The sequence below is a fragment of the Plectropomus leopardus genome, chromosome 9 (genome assembly GCF_026936395.1).
Source record: "Plectropomus leopardus strain MGB_pleo_1.0 chromosome 9, ASM2693639v1, whole genome shotgun sequence".
Lineage (NCBI taxonomy): Eukaryota > Metazoa > Chordata > Actinopteri > Perciformes > Serranidae > Plectropomus > Plectropomus leopardus.
This window is the reverse complement of record NC_142184.1, coordinates 2,866,423-2,882,382: the sequence shown is the minus strand read 5'-3', so window position 1 is coordinate 2,882,382 and position 15,960 is coordinate 2,866,423. Positions and strand designations below refer to the sequence as shown.

The window sequence follows — 15,960 nt, the reverse complement described above, 5'->3', positions numbered from 1 at the left end:
ATTATTATTATTTTCATTACCGATTTATCTACTGATAATTTTCACTACTCATCTTAGGGCAGGGCGATATGGAAAAAAGTCTTATCACGATCATTTTTTTTCATATCAGTTGATATCGATATATATCATGATATATATCAATTATTATTTAAAAATTAAAAGCTCCATTTTCAGGTAAATTAAAGTGCACTGGAGCGGGCTGTAGCACATTTCTGCGCGCTGGAGCAGGCGGTTGGACATTAAAGAAATTAAAGTATTTCATCCACAAACACAAACTTACCTCTCCGTTTTCCAGAGGGACGATACGGGAGTACTCGGTGGTGCAGATGATGTCGTTATCATTGTTGATCCTCTCAATCGTCCTCTGTCCAAAACGCTCAATACAGTCTCTCTTGGAGGCTACACACACGTAAACGTGAAAATACTTAGAAACGTGTTATCTCATACAGCCACGCTTCACAAATCCACGACTATCACTTTGAGACATAATGAAAAAGTGTGTGTGACAGTTTGAGACTTCAGCGTGTTTAAGTCACACTGTTTCTTCATGAAGACACAGCTCACATTCCTGGAGTAGTTTCAGTTTATCTTAAATTCGTCCTCGACACAGAAGACGAGCGAAAGGCCTCGAAAAAACAACAGATAAGAGGAGGGAGAGGTGACTTTATAATGCCAAGATCTTATTAATGTGTGTGTGTGTGTGTGTGTGTGTGTGTGTGTGTGTATACCGCTAACAGCTGCAGCAGTTCAAGCTAAAACTGTCAAATAGCTGTGAGATTTACAGCTGAGAGGTCGACACTTATTCACTCTGTGCTATTGACTGACTGAAGACACTGCAGATTAACACCAGTGTCTCATATTAGAGAAGAGTTTAACTGTTTAAACAGTTATCATGGGATTTTATAAAGAGCAGCGACTTTATTCAAACTGGTCAGGAGCAGAAATCTACCAAATTTAACAAAACTTCTTTTCTTGAGAGGATTTTTTAGGGTTAAAAGGTTGATGAAAGGTTATCTCAAGAAGCCGGCCAAACTGAGAAGTCTGGTTGACATTCAGCACATTCGGCCTGTTATCTGACACGAGAGCCATTTGTAAAATAGCTCTGACTAATAAAGGCTGACTGAATGTGCTTTATATTTTGGGGAGGCATACATGGGCTAAAAATTAGGTACAATCAGCAGCATCAAAGTCAGTTTTCAATAGTACCAGCCGTGCCAGACGTCTGGTTCAAGAACGTTTGGAAAATGTAATCTTCAGTTGGAGCACAGATGGGTTGATGTTTTGTACATGTTCACTTTGTCAATTAAAAAATAAATATTATATTGTATTGTGACCTAAATATTGTGATTAGGGGAGGGCGGCTCTGGTGATTACCACTGCTATCACAAAATGTTACCTCATTTGTGACGCTTCACAAGGAAGAAAAAGGTGCAAAATCTGACCTTTCAAGACAAAATCTCTGTTTCTTATGTCTGTAAGGAAACACTGAAAAAACAGAATGTCTAAATCTTTACCCAAGACACAGTTTTATAAAAGATCAGTTTTCCAGTTTGCGTGTGGTCAAAAGGACGAAACACAAAGAAAAAGTATTCAAAAATACCTGTGTGCGTGTAGATGAGGCCCAAGGAAGCTTTTGGGTCAAGAACATTTGGCCACCTGGGACGATTTAAACTTTGGAGCCGAATATAGATCATTTCCTAAACGCTGCAAAGCACAGCAGGCCTGCAGAAATCCTGAACATTTTCCTTGCAGCCATCATCAATCAAAAACAGCCACCTGAAATCAGTCAATGTCACGACTGCTTTTGGGCAGCCGAGTTTTTGCTTTTAACTTTCGAGTAAAGGGAATTTAAAGATCTACGAGGACTCGCTCGCTCCCTCATCTGGTTTGGAAACATTAAACAGACAGACAGTAATGTATTCACCAGAACAAGCTGCCAGTTTAAACATAAACTATATCTCGAAAAAAATTCAGAGTTAATGTCCGACAAACTGTCAAAATTTCATTTCTCTGCCACCTCAGACACCTGGAGCAGCTTTCAGTAATGCTTATTAATGCCAGGTCATTATGTGGGGGAAAAAGGTTTTGTTTCTTTCAAAAGGCAACAAGCAACTTCACAAGACATGGCCCAAAAATCCACCAAAAATTTTAAATATTATTAATATTATTATATATTAAATAAGTAAATAAATAAGTTAAAAAAAATTAAACAAGTTAACTATCTAGAGAAAGACCTGAAGAAAAAAACAAAACAACAGTTTTTTTAAAAACATTTTTTTAATATCTTTTTCTGTAACATAATTATAAATATACTATACTATATAAGTACTATAATAATTCTATACTAATAATAACTACTATACTAATACTATATAAATTACTATAATATAATAATAACATGACGACAGTTTTCTGGACATTTCCTCTTTTTTGGATTATCCTCTAATAATCCTCCCATCTTTTTTAAAACTACTTTTTAAGTAAAATTACTGGCAATCTGTAGGACATTTCTTGCAAAGTTGGTCATTGCCTTTTCCCTCATGTTTTAAAAAAAAATCTCACATATTTGGTCAGTTTTCAAAGGGTCACACAGCTTTTAAAACCAAATCTGAACCCTCAAACGGGCCTCAAAAGGTCCACCTGAAGGTGAGGACCAACAGAAATGCTCTCACAAAGAAACACACACAAACACACACACACACACACACACACACACACACACACACACACAAACACACACACACACACACACACACACACACACACACACACACACACACACACACAGAGAGATGAGGCAGACCCAAACCCCCGCTGCCTCTTTCTCATCCACTCAGGTGAACATCAAGCTGCGGCGTGTTGGCAGACATGCCTGGAATTCCCCTGCAGCCCACCTGGACTGACAGCTGCCACAGCCAATCAGCTGGCAGCTCTATGATGTAATGAACCCCCCCCCAATCAGCCGCCTGCCCCCCCGGGGCTGCTGTTTAACTCCGAGATTAGAGGGAGAATTGAGCCGAACCCTGAGGGAGGTTAGGAAAGCATGAAGTGATGCTGATGGAATCTGACTCAGTTTGCTCCTAATAACCAAACATCTGGACTCAAACATCTGTATGCAAGCGAGTGTAGGTGAATATATATGCGTGTGTGTGTGTGTGTGTTTCTACTCACAGGCGAAGTACTGCCAGGGTTGGTAGGTCTGCCCAAAGTCGATGGATCTCTCCAGAACCCAGAGGTCCGGACGGGGAGAGTTTGCAAACTTAATCAGCACGTAGGCCACATGGAAGAGCTGCAGAGACACGGAGAGGAAGAAACTCACATTAGTCACATATTAAAACACATTTAACTTTGTTTGATTGTGTCTGATCATTTCTGCTCAGCAAGATGGTGCACGGGAAAAGAGGAAATACGTGGACTATCAGCTCCCAGAAATCCCTCATACGTGGCCGCTCCCACGTATAAGGAGCTCGCCTTTCCATTATCTCTCGCACAACACGCCTACGTGGTCCTGTATTGGAAATAATGACGGCTAGTGTGGTGGCTGCAATAGAAATAAACCCCGCTAATGTTTTGAACATCCATCACCATGCTTCTTGCAACTCTGTTTTATTGACATTTCGAAAATATTGCTTAAGTTTTGTGCAACTTTTAAGCTAATGTAGAGCTGCAACTAACGACTGTTTTCCTTATTTAACAGTCTTAAAGCCAGAGAAAGATTGCACGTCATCACTGTGTTGTAATGTTTGAAAATAAGAGGAGATAAAAGAAACAAAAAGGTTGCAGAGGAAAAAGAGGATAGATGGCGGTGTGCTTGGACGCAGTAGTTTTGGCTCTCTTATATTAGTCCTTTATTCATTGTTTTTCTCTGTTGTATGTGTGCCTCATATTTTATTGGTTTGTGTCTTTGGTTATAGTTTTAATATTTGCACTGTTCCAAAAGTAGCAGTTTCAAATTTTGTCGTACTTTTCCAATGACAATAAAGTCTTTGTACTCTATTCTACAGGGAAATCATGGAAACTAAAGGAAAGGAAATGAAGGCAGTATAAAGAGTTAAAAGGAAATTAAAAGAAAAGAGAGGAAATTAAATGGTAGGAAAGAAAATGAAAGGAACATAAAGACGAAAAGACGAGAGGGAAAGAAAGAGGGGTAAAGAAAGTAAATATAAGAAGGCATGAAACAAAGGAGGATAAAGGATGGTATGGGAAAGGATAGGGGGATAAATCACAGGTAAAGAACGGGTGAAACTGGAAATTAAAAGGGAGAAAAAGGGATGTCAAGGGGTGAAACAAGACAAAGACCGTTGTAGTAAAAAGGAAAGCGAGCTGCCAGCTTGTAATAAAACCAGTCGAGCGCTGAAGTGCCCTGAACAGCCGACCTGTGACACGTCTCCCCTCCTGAGAGACGTCACGTCAGAAACCGGCCACAGTGCGCTGATCCGTCGTGTTACATGTTCGGTTACGAGTTATTACCAAAATGCCGACTCCTGTCAGTAATGAGCACCAGATGCTCCTCCGTCACACGCTCAGGTTGCAGCCTCTTCTCTTTCTCGTGTCATCCCTCGTTCATTTCCTGGACGCCGGTTAGACGGCGATGACAAACGGCTCTCGTGGGGACAGACGAGCTCAGCTGCACTGTTTTGTCTCTTGGACCTTGAAATCGCTCCCCAGTTGAAACTGAACGCACTGAAATAACACGATGACGCACATAATAACATAATATAATAATATAATAAGTACTCACAATCACTTCCAGTTTTCACTTCTCCTCTGTGTGTTGATTTAAAGTTTATAGAAATCTGCAATAAAACTGTAATTATTAACATTGTGGACTCTCTTGGGTTATGAGCTCATTTGTCTTAATGCAGCAAAAGAAGCCAAAATAACAACAAGGCATCACATGACCGATGTGAGCGTTGTAGTTAAACGGTTTGGCCCCTTTGAAAGCTGCCGCCGTTCCTGGGAGCTTAGACTGATGTCTTTTACACATTGAGGGAGTTTTTTTTTTCTTTTTGTGCAAATAGTTTGCAAGTTTTTAATTAGTTGTTTTCATTTCGAACGCCACTATTAGGCAGTAATAAAGCTTCTTACTTTTTTTCTGGAAGATGATTGGCTGCTTTTTCTGAGCATTTGCGCCGTCAACAAAGGCATCAACAAAGGTATAACTGCGTCATGTTGAGCTTAAATCTTATGAAGATAATACAACAACAACATAAGAGATCCGGCAGACTTTATCACTCCGTTCAAACTAAACTAAACTAAAAACAACCGCAAACATAAACACAACGCAACTGTTCACCAGAGGGAACTAAATTTTACTCGCAGCGTTTGACTGAAAGGACGCTCGGTAAAACAGTTCACAGTAGCTGAATACCACAGTTGACCTCGGACAGACCGACGGGTGCTGCTTTGGGTGATGTTGCAAATTTGCATTGTGCAGGTTTTAATAGTTTCACAGGTGACTGTTTCGTATTTTTATTGTTTATTCATCACACTCCAGGTGTGTAAAGGCCTTCAGATCGAAGACCATGATGTGCAACCTGCCTGGTTTGAGTCCCGTTCCCCATCTCTCTCTCTCTCCTTCTCTTTTCCTGTCAAATCTTGAATAAAGGCATAAAAAAAGTTTAAAAAGCATGACTAAATTACTGGATCCGAAAGCTACAGATGCTTTTCAGCAACGACTGCTGCAGGTGAGAACGTGTTACATACGTGACTTGTTCGACGTGACATTTGACCCAAAGGGAGGAAGCGGTGAGGCGAGAGACGTTTCAGGTTATTTTTAAAGCAAAGCTTTTAAACCATCAGGGATTTGTTGAAAATTAGCTTTTTGGGGGGAGGCTTTCTTTGTCTTGTAATTTGATGATTGGCAGCTGAAGAGATGGACAGGAAACATGGGGATGGGGAAGGGGGGGGGGACAAAAGCAGCAGATGTCTCTGACTGGAACTGAACCACTGATATTAGAGCTGTAACAATGAATTGATGAGTTTTCGATAATGACATTAATTGCATACTAATCTGATAATCAATTAATCACTTTGGGTCATTTTTTTTTGAGTCATTTATCTGATTCCAGCTTTCTAAAAGTGAATATTTTCAGGTTTCCTTCTTCGTCTTTGACAGTAAATTGAACCGAAGTGACATTGCCTATTGATTAATGGATTCACAAGTTCGATTAAACTCAGATTAACCGCTCATCGATTAACTGTTATCATCACTACCTTGGACGTAAACACCAATCGACCAAATCTTTTTGTCCATGTTATAACAAGTTCAACATTTAGCTGGCCTTTGTCTCGCCATCACAGCGCACACACACACACACACACACACACACACACACACACACACACACACACACACACACACACACACACACACACACTCTCTCTCTTTGATGATCCATTACTGGAGCTCGACTTTTGATCCCCATGCTTCCTCCTTCTGACAGGCAGCTCTGTCTGAGGCGATGACAACAAACACACACACACACACTCACAAAGACCTGTGAAAACTAGCACTACTCCATCACTGAGGAATGCCAGAAGTGTGTGTAACAGGCTGATGAATGAGAGATGATGATGATGAGGAGGAGGAGGAGGAGGAGGAGGAGGAGGAGGAAGAGGAGGAGGACATGTCATCTTTTCTGTGTTGACAGAAGAAACTCAAGTTCATCCATCCATCTCCATCTGTCCAACCAAAGACAAGGACAGCTGAAAACTTCAGTATCGTAATATTTCAACACTAAAACGTTCAAATCTGCAAATTCCTCCACTCTGATCACACTTTTGTACTTTTTGTTCACCGAGTAGAAAACAGAGTACCTAAAAAAAGCAGCTGTCACAGACTTTTATTTGCAACAGACTTTTATTTTATTTGTAACAGACAGGGTGCTTTCTACTTCAAACACAAATAAAGGTTTAACCCTTTGAAACCTGGAGCCACATTACATTTCTTGTGCTGCTTGCAGACACTTCTGACAAGTATTTAAACCTTTGACCCCTTAACAAATTGGTGGATTTTATTTTCCAAAATATGGGAAAAAGGCAATAAGCACCTTGGTAAGAAATGTTCCATGAATTACAAGAAATTAGTAGATTTAGAAAGGCATTTTTAAAAAGCTAGAGAAATATGTCAGGGGGAAAACAAAAATAGGAAAAAACAATATTTTTAATATCAAATTACATTATTTTATTACATAATTTTTTAAAGCATGTTTTCAAGGCCATTTCTTTGATTTTTTTTAACCTTTCCTTATAATAATAATAAAATAAATTAATAATAATAAGTTTATGTAATTTCCTTGGCTTTTTTACTTATTCTTTAAATATTTTTTTTTGGCAAATTCTTCTTTTGTTGCTCATTTCCTTCTTCCCGTGGTTTTGAAAGAAATAAAGCTATTTTTTTCAGGTTTCAAAGGGTTAACCAAAGACTCTGTGCATGTAAGCATTTATCTGCGTATGTGCATCTGAAGGAGATCTAAAGGACAGGAAACAGAAAGCGAGGCCTCGACACGTCCCTCAGGGCCAAAGATATTGGAAGAAAAATCCAGAAGCATTCCTGTGATTCCAGGGTTAAAGTTTGAGCAGCACGGAGAGCGACCTGAAGTTCACTGCAGATCCTTTGAGCCAAACTCTTTGTTTGTGACTGAAAACACACGACTGAACACGCAGAGAGATCAGCTGATCTGCTGTGAACTTCAGCACAGAGTCAGATGACCTTCATGAGGAAGACTGTCAGCCTCAAACATCTATTGTATCGCTGTATTTTACATTGTGAGCCTCCTCATCAAATATCGACTTTTTTTTATCACTTTAAGTATTTCAGGCGATTCTAAAAAGCCAGATTTTGCAAAACTGCAATGGAAACACTTTTTTTCCTCTTCTAGCTCATATTTCACCTTTATGTTTTCACAACACTGGTTAACATGTGCTTATGTTTGGTCACAAAAAAAAATACTTGGTTGGTCATGTTTTGGCTTAAACTACCAGGTTTTGAGATCACAATCCAGGGATGTCTCAGGAAGAAACAACCACTTTTTGTGTCCACGGAAGAAACAAAGCAATGGGTCACCAAAAAGCAACCACGATTGGTGCCTAAATAACAGCTGGAAACACACTGGCGTCTTTCTAAAAAGAACAACTGATTTGTTGTTTGTTGGTGTCTAACAGTGGTCGGCAGCTTGTCAGGCATCTCGCCACGGCGGCATTTTATCCACCATCCCCTCCGCCTCCACATGACAATGTCCGCTCACAGATGTCTCTATAGAGCCGTTAACATGATATGTATGACATAATATAATATTTTGGGGGTTTGCAGAAATACACAAAGCCAGTGTTCCTCTGGCGACTGGGCTAAATACACCCACCAGTGTGAATCACAAGTGACTGAAAATCTCCACTACGGTCACAACGGCAGCTCAGAGTTAAATGAAATTAAGATGTCATGCAGCACCTGCAGACACATCAGTGACCTGAATTGATTGATTGATGATTGATGATTGATTTTTGGGTGTACAATAAAACATATGAAGCTCTGAACTGATAAAAACTGGCCTCAAAAAACAAAATGAAACGCAAAATTATTCAATGAAACCACTGCATTACTCCATCTCTCTCTCTCAGCTGTCTGTCTCCTGCTCTCAGTGGGAGTCAGTCTGTTGCCTGTGCTGCGCACACGCACACACACACACACACACACACACACACACACATTCAACAAAAGGTTCTGCTGACCCCCTTTTTCTCCAGCATGCACACACACACACACACCCCTGCAAAGGATTTATGGATTAGTGTCGGTCTCCCTTGAATTGCCTGTCAATCCCATCAATCACACAGTCGTTACCATGGCAACCGGCAGCCAGCAACAGGCCAAACTAAGGGGAAGAGAAACCGACTAAGAGAATCAGAAAGATATCCAAAGAAAACTGAAAGGGAGAGAAAATAAAAATATTTATGGAAGCATTTTTTTGAATAATGGAAACAAAATCGAGAAGAAATTTGACAATTTTTATTAAAGTTATGACTCAGAGTTGAGCGAGAGCCCCGTCCTCACAACTCAGCCATCAAAGACGTCTCACAGCCATTTTGTCTCGTACAAACAGGAGAAAACTACTAAAAGTCCACTTAGTAATCCAGCGAAAGATACGAGAGTTACTTCATCCTGTTACCTCACAAACCTGCAGTTTATTCTGTACTGTTACTGCATTACAAACACTAATCTGCTCGAGTCCAGGTCACCTGATTTGAGTCGATACATCTGAAATCAAGTGTACTGAAGCTCTTTTTTGTTTTAAATTTAGCCCAGCATCTAGCCGTACGAAAAGCTCTGTTCTTGCAGAGATAACTGATACTAGTGTCCTACAAAGGCATTTGGGTAGCATATAGCGTTTTATGTTTTGATACGTTTTTTTTTTTTATCTGCGCTCAGTATATATTTTATCTGGGATTTACTTTATTAATTTAATTTGTTTATCAAGCACTTCCTGACTGGTGTGTGTGAAAGGTGCTTTATGATAAACTTTGCTTCATTGCTACTTTTGCTCCACCTGACGACTTCTCCACTAACAGTGAATTTTTATTTCTGCAGAAGTCAAGAAACGTCACGATGTACATCTTAAATATTAACTCACACTGAAGATACTGCTTTAAACTCATATGTGTGTATATGTCTGAGAAATGCAGGTGAATGAGTGAGTGTGTGTGTGTGTGTGTCTGGCCCCTGGCTGGCTTAATAATTGTACACATTCCTTGGTGGCACCACATTCCCGGTGCCTCAGGTAACCATGGAGATTAGACCGGAGACACACAATAAAAGGACAGAGGGAAGGATGGAGGGATGGAGGAGGGAGGAGGGAGGAGGGAGGAGATGCTTAAATATGTACAAACTGGAAAGATTCTGTGAATCCACATGCTACGTTAACTTATATCTTTTAGAGCCAACATTTATATAATTTCTTGATTGGTCATGTAATTTTGAAAGAAAAACAAAAAAAGTCATCCGCTTCTACTTCTCAAATGTTTGCTTATTTTCTGCAACAGTGGATTGAAAATCTTTGGGCTGTTGGTCAGACTGAAGCGTTCTCGCTCAGTACTGAACACATTTAAAACAAATGTTGTTCCCTTTTGTCATTTAGACGCCAAAACAACACAGGAAATAGGGTCCAGACTGAAAAACAAAACAAAAAAACAACAAGCTAAAGGTCTGAGAATGCCACATCTGGATCACTGCAAAAAGTGCAAAAATTACAATCTGACAGTTTTATTATTACTGAAGTAAATCTAACAAATGTAAATAATCCTAAATGTATGGAGGACAAAATAACCGAGAGGGGTTGGATAACTGAAGAGACAGAGGGAGAGGACAAAGAGGTTTGAGACAGACAGAAAGAGACGGACAGAGTCTGAGAGGAAATGTACTCAACTGACCTCCAGAAGAGGACTCTGTGTGTGTGTGTGTGTGTGTGTGTGTGTGTGTGTGTGTGTGTGTGTGTGTGTGTTGAGACTGGACAGCATCAGAGTGTGTGTGACAGGCAGACAGATAAAGAAGAGAGGGTTGGACAGCTGATAAATGCTCCTGTTAGAAAACCACAGCCGAAAAAACACAGAGCTGACAATTAATTCATGACATCACGGATAACACTGTGTGTGTGTGTGTGTGTGTGTGTGTGTGTGTGTGTGTGTGTGTGTGTGTGTGTGTGTGTGTGTGTGTGTGTGTGAGTGAGTATCTTTCTGGAGAGAGGACAACTCTGCCGTCATCTCCCAAACTTCAGAAGCCCTTTTCAGTGCATTGTGTGTTTAAATTTCACTGCCTATGAGGGAGTTATGAACTGACATTTTAATTTGAGCATGAAAGCTCTTTCTTCAGAAAACATCTGTTAAATTTAACTAAGTTTTTTTTTTTTTTACAAAGCTCTCATCTTTACTTCAGTGCCTTATGTAACTGTGAGTGAACTCAAGAATATTTTATTATGATAATTCAAATTAATTTGGAGTTAATTGTGTGTAAAAATATGTCAAAATTCCTATCCTACATGATGACAACCTAAAAATAATGCAGGTATTTGAGAGGCTAAAACCAAATATTTTACAGTTCAAGTTGTTAAATTAGCTGAAAAACTGCAGATTCTCACAATTGCCAGACACATTTCAGTCAGTCCAGTCACTTTTTTATATTATTTATTAGCTTTTATGGCCTTTATTTGATAGGACAGCTACAGAGATGACAGGAAATGGGATCAGAGAGAGTGGGGATGACATGCAGCGACGGGCCGCCGGTCGAAGGACACGCAGCCTCTGAAGATGGGATGCTTGCTCTACCACCTGAGCTATCCAGCGCCCCTCAGTTTCTGACTTTCTATTTCAGCGCTAATTAACGAGGAAAAGTGCTGGAAACGATCCACACTGAGCTTTAAAAGTTAGCGTCTCTGGAGAAAAGGCTCTTTAATCACAGCTCACACGCTGCTGCCGTGACACCGGCTACCCGTTCTGACATCACACTGCACAGACAGATGTTCTGCTGTGTGTGTGTGTGTGTGTGTGTGTGTGTGTGTGTGTGTGTGTGTGTGTGTGTGTGTGTGTGTGTGTGTGTGTGTGTGTGTGTGTGTGTGTGTGTGTGAGGAGACGCGTGTGAGATATTACTTTACAGGAAGCCAGGCGGATGGGCAGATTATTCTGGCGTCTTGTGGGCGTCAGGAGAGAGAATGAGAGTGTGTGAGAGAGTGTGTGAGAGACGTTGACAGTAGACAGGACTAACTATTGGCAGAGACGTAAAGGAGTGACGTAGCTGCAGCTGCATCTGTCAGTGTGAAGAAGAGATTTAAAGGAGCAGTCTGTGGTCTTAAATTCTGCTTGCTTCCTGCAGCCAATATATGCATATTCACAGCGAGGTTTCCCACACAATCATTTTTTTTCTAGCGCCTTGCCGCGATTAAACAATCAGCCGCCACATTAGGACTGTTGAAATATATACGCTGTTTGGTTTTTCACTGCATCACACTCTCAGGGCACACAGCATACTCTGGGCACAGGCGGAGCAGCAGAACATCCAACGCACAGAAAGTGAAACTTGGCCATTTATTTTTGCTACGGGTAATAGTATGCATTCACTCTTGGCAGCTGCTCCTCTTAATCATCAATCTGATCAGCTTTGAATGGATCAATTATCCAACCCACGAGGCGGATGTAAAATGTAATGTAATATAATTGAATGTAATCCTTCCATTCTTTCTGTTTCCACCAGCTCTGACTCTTGTTATCTGTCAGTCAGAGTGTGATCTGTCTCCGTCCGTCTCTGCAGACACATCCAGTGGTGCCAGACCGAGGAGCAGCTGCTGGGATCACACACACACACACACACACACACACACACACACACACACACACACACACACACACACAATCCCCAGTAGAAGAAGTTGAAAGTTGATTCACTTACAGATGACAACCACTGTGTGTGTGTGTGTGTGTGTGTGTGTGTGTGTGTGTGTGTGTGTGTGTGTGTGCGCGCACGTGTGTGTGTGTGTGTGTGTGTGTGTGTGTCGGGCTTGGACAGCTCCCAGAGAGTGATCGGGTCATTCCTCACATTCCAAGTCAATCTCAGTGTCTCTCTTTCCTTTCCTAATCCTCTCCGAACATGTACTCATCTAACATGTACTCATCTTCACCTCCCTTTACACCCCCGACCCCCCAAAATTCCTCTTTTTATTTCACTCAAACACACTCTCCTTTGTTACGCTTTGCAGCTCACAACGTCATCAGAGGACTCCAGGGGCATCCAAATATTTTAAACCAACATCACGAGTCTGGCTTCTATCGATAAACACGTGAATAAAGCTGAAATTTAGTTATTGATTCGTTATAAATGAACGTGCCGTTAGAGGAAAAACAGAAAACAAGTCATCCAACCTGAGCAATACTTTGTGAATATTTAGCATGGATAAATATCACACCGTTTTGTTTTTCTTTCTCTTGCTGATGTGGTTAAAGACGTCTTTTTAACTGTATGCCTTATTTCTTTGTTCTTTTGCTTTGTCGTTTTTTAGGTAGACTTGTGTAACACTTGGCCAGGGGACCACAGATGAAAAATAGCCTCCTGGCTAATTCTGGTCTGTGTTTATTAATTTGCACTGTCCCTGTTTTAAATAAACTAAACCTAAACGGGGGCTGGAAATTCATTTCTGTTCTTAACTCAGTGACACTGTCGTTTTATTTATCTCCCGCTCTCTCCGGGGGTTTGGGAATGTCCATCTACTCTTCGTCCAGGATCCCGGGACAGAAATTCCTGAGGGAAGACTCCGCTCACATTTCAGTGAGAACATTTTCTGACCGTTTCGGGTTTCACCGTTAAAAACAAGACGACTCTTTAAACGTGTCTTATTTTATCATTAATGGCTGAAAATGATACTGCGTCTATCAAAGCAGAGACTTTGACTTTTCCATCGTCCAGTGATTTATCCTCCAACACAGGTGAGAGCTTTACGGGGGGTTGGCGGGAAAAGGGAACTGTAACAGTTCAGTATGCTTAAAAACACACATATGAAGTATCATCTAAAAGCTACTCAAAGACAGGGTGCAAACATTATAATACGACCGTGCATATTTATGGACAGTCTCTTTATGGTACAGTAGTAGGCGTGAACACTGGTTTTGATAAAAGTGGCAAAAATTGACAGAAGCACTTGAACGCACATCACTACTTTGCAAGCTTCGTCAGTCGTCATTTCAATGGTTGTTTATATCAATGTGATCAAAGCCTACGTTTTTAAGCACTTTTTTAGGTTGTTTTTTTTTTTTTACTAATTTCTTGCTTATTTCTGGGTCATTTCTTTTTAAGTTGCTCACTGTCTTCCTGCCATGCTTTTTTAAAAAAAGAAATCAAGCCAATTTTCCCAGGTTTCAAAGGGTTAAAGCACAATCACGGCAACTTATAAGCCAAACTTCAGTTTTCGCAGAGAGAAAAGCATGTCACCTGGAGCTACACATTACCTACATGCAAGTAAATAAAAGGTGGAGAAAACATGACCTACACTTTTCGAGAACTGTACCTAATAACAGCCCGCAAGTTCCCAATAACCACCTCCATATTCCAACTGCACACTTCTCCAGGTGGCATCTCGCTGCCCAGAGGCGAAAGACGCACAGAGACAACCTGCACAGCTTTAACAGCTATACATTCATGCAGCCGGCCCGTACACGCTCAGCCAGTGATCTCAGTGTTTCTGAACCACTCCAGATATGTTAAGATTACAGACACTCTCTTGTCTTTATCTTTCCATCTTCACGCTGGTTTGCACAGTGTTAACGCCGTTGCACATCCACAAATATATACCATATCTGACGTGTCGGGGCAGGAAAAGAAAAGCCGGGCAAAGACTCGGTGATGATGTGCTGCGTTCCAGGGATGTCACCAAGTTGGAAATACTGACTTCCTGCTGGAAAAAATGGATGACACGACGGCTAAGGATGGAAATTAGTGTTGGAAATCCAAATCCGTTAAGCCTCAAATGATGTTAAATACAACATTAAAAAAAACCAGGCAATTAGAAATTTAACAGGAAATGGCCCATTAAAAAAAAAGAAAATTAGTCATAACAAAAAATAAAAAAGCAACTGATATGGCAAATAAGAATAATTTTTTAATTTATTTATTTTTGCAACTCTGACTTCCATATCTCATAATTATAACTTTTGGGAGTTTTCTGTATCCTGTCTTTTTTCCTTTAAGCTCAATTCACTAATCACTTAATGCTATAATAGTCACGATATCAAGATATGAAACTTGATATGAAAGAAAATCCATTTGTAAACAAAAAAAAAAAATACAAAAAGTCATCCATTATTATTAGGAAACTATTGAGTTTTCTCAATGCTTAGTAATTATTAAAAGATATTTAAAAAATTTGATAGCTTGAGAAAACATTTCCAATTGGGCATTTTGCCAAATAAAAAAAAAAAAATTTTGGAAGCAAAACTACTCTTAAAATTTGCCAATGCTCAATGTGAACTAACCATTTATGTTGCAAAGTATTACTTGCTTAAAAAGGAAAGAATTTCAGATCAATCAACAATATCTCAACCATGTTTCTGTGGGTTTTCCAGTTGGAAGACTTCCCAGATTTGCAGGGAACGCAGCACTGCAGAGGAGAAGCTAAAAAGAAGAAGAAGAAGAAGAAGAAGAAGAAGAAGAAGAAGAAGAAGAAGAAGAAGGTGAGAGCTGAGACGGGAAGACAACGAGAAGAGTGGTTTAAGATAGCGACAACAGAAAAGCAGACGTGAAGACGATAGGAGGACAAGAAGAGAGATAAGACTCCCGTCATGGAAACACTGACAGAAGCTTCTTTTCAGAGAAACTTATCAGAGCAGCCGAGGAGGAGGAGAAGAGGGGAGGAAGGGAAGGAAAGGAGGAATGAGAGAGGAGGAGTGAAAGTGAAAAAGAAGGATCAGACATCTACTGCAAGTTTTATCTATTTTATTGTATGTGTAGAGTTCATTTATGGGATAAAGTTTTGGCACGTTGAGGTCAAAACACTAAGATTTTAGGTGAAGATTTTCACCTCGTCTTGACTCAAAGTTTGCCATCTTCACCGTCTATTAATTAATTTACAACTGTGCATTGTTTACACTGTTTATATTCTTGCAAAAACATAATTTTATTCTTTTAAATCACTTTTTAAGACTTTTATCAAAAGGCATTTCCATAATTTGCTCTATTTTTGCTTTTTCAATATTTTTTTCCTGTGTGTGTTTTATTGTGAGTTTATGTGTGAAGCACTTTGTAATGTCAGTTTTGATAAGTGCTATAAAAAAACTTTAGTATTATATAATTATTTTGTCTGTAAGAAAAAAAATACATGCACATACAAGCTTATGTTTTCAGTGTTGCACATTTCATTTTGTTGCATAGCTTTGCAACCATGCAACCGCACATTTTGAGATCATATGTCAGTTTATTTTCTCTACTTG

The 15,960-nt window shown here is 39.9% G+C and overlaps 1 protein-coding gene across 2 annotated transcripts in view; it reads right to left on the bottom strand.

Annotated features, from left to right (window-relative positions):
- Nucleotides 1–15,960, bottom strand: part of lama5 (laminin, alpha 5) — a 115,233-nt gene that overhangs the window by 71,976 nt on the left and 27,297 nt on the right. For both annotated transcript variants that reach the window (XM_088081685.1, XM_088081684.1), the window contains exons 3-4: nucleotides 3,172–3,289; nucleotides 281–399 (exon numbers count right to left, since the gene is read on the bottom strand). In XM_088081685.1, the coding sequence (XP_087937811.1) occupies nucleotides 281–399; nucleotides 3,172–3,289 (237 nt within the window). The remainder of the gene's footprint in view (nucleotides 1–280; nucleotides 400–3,171; nucleotides 3,290–15,960) is intronic.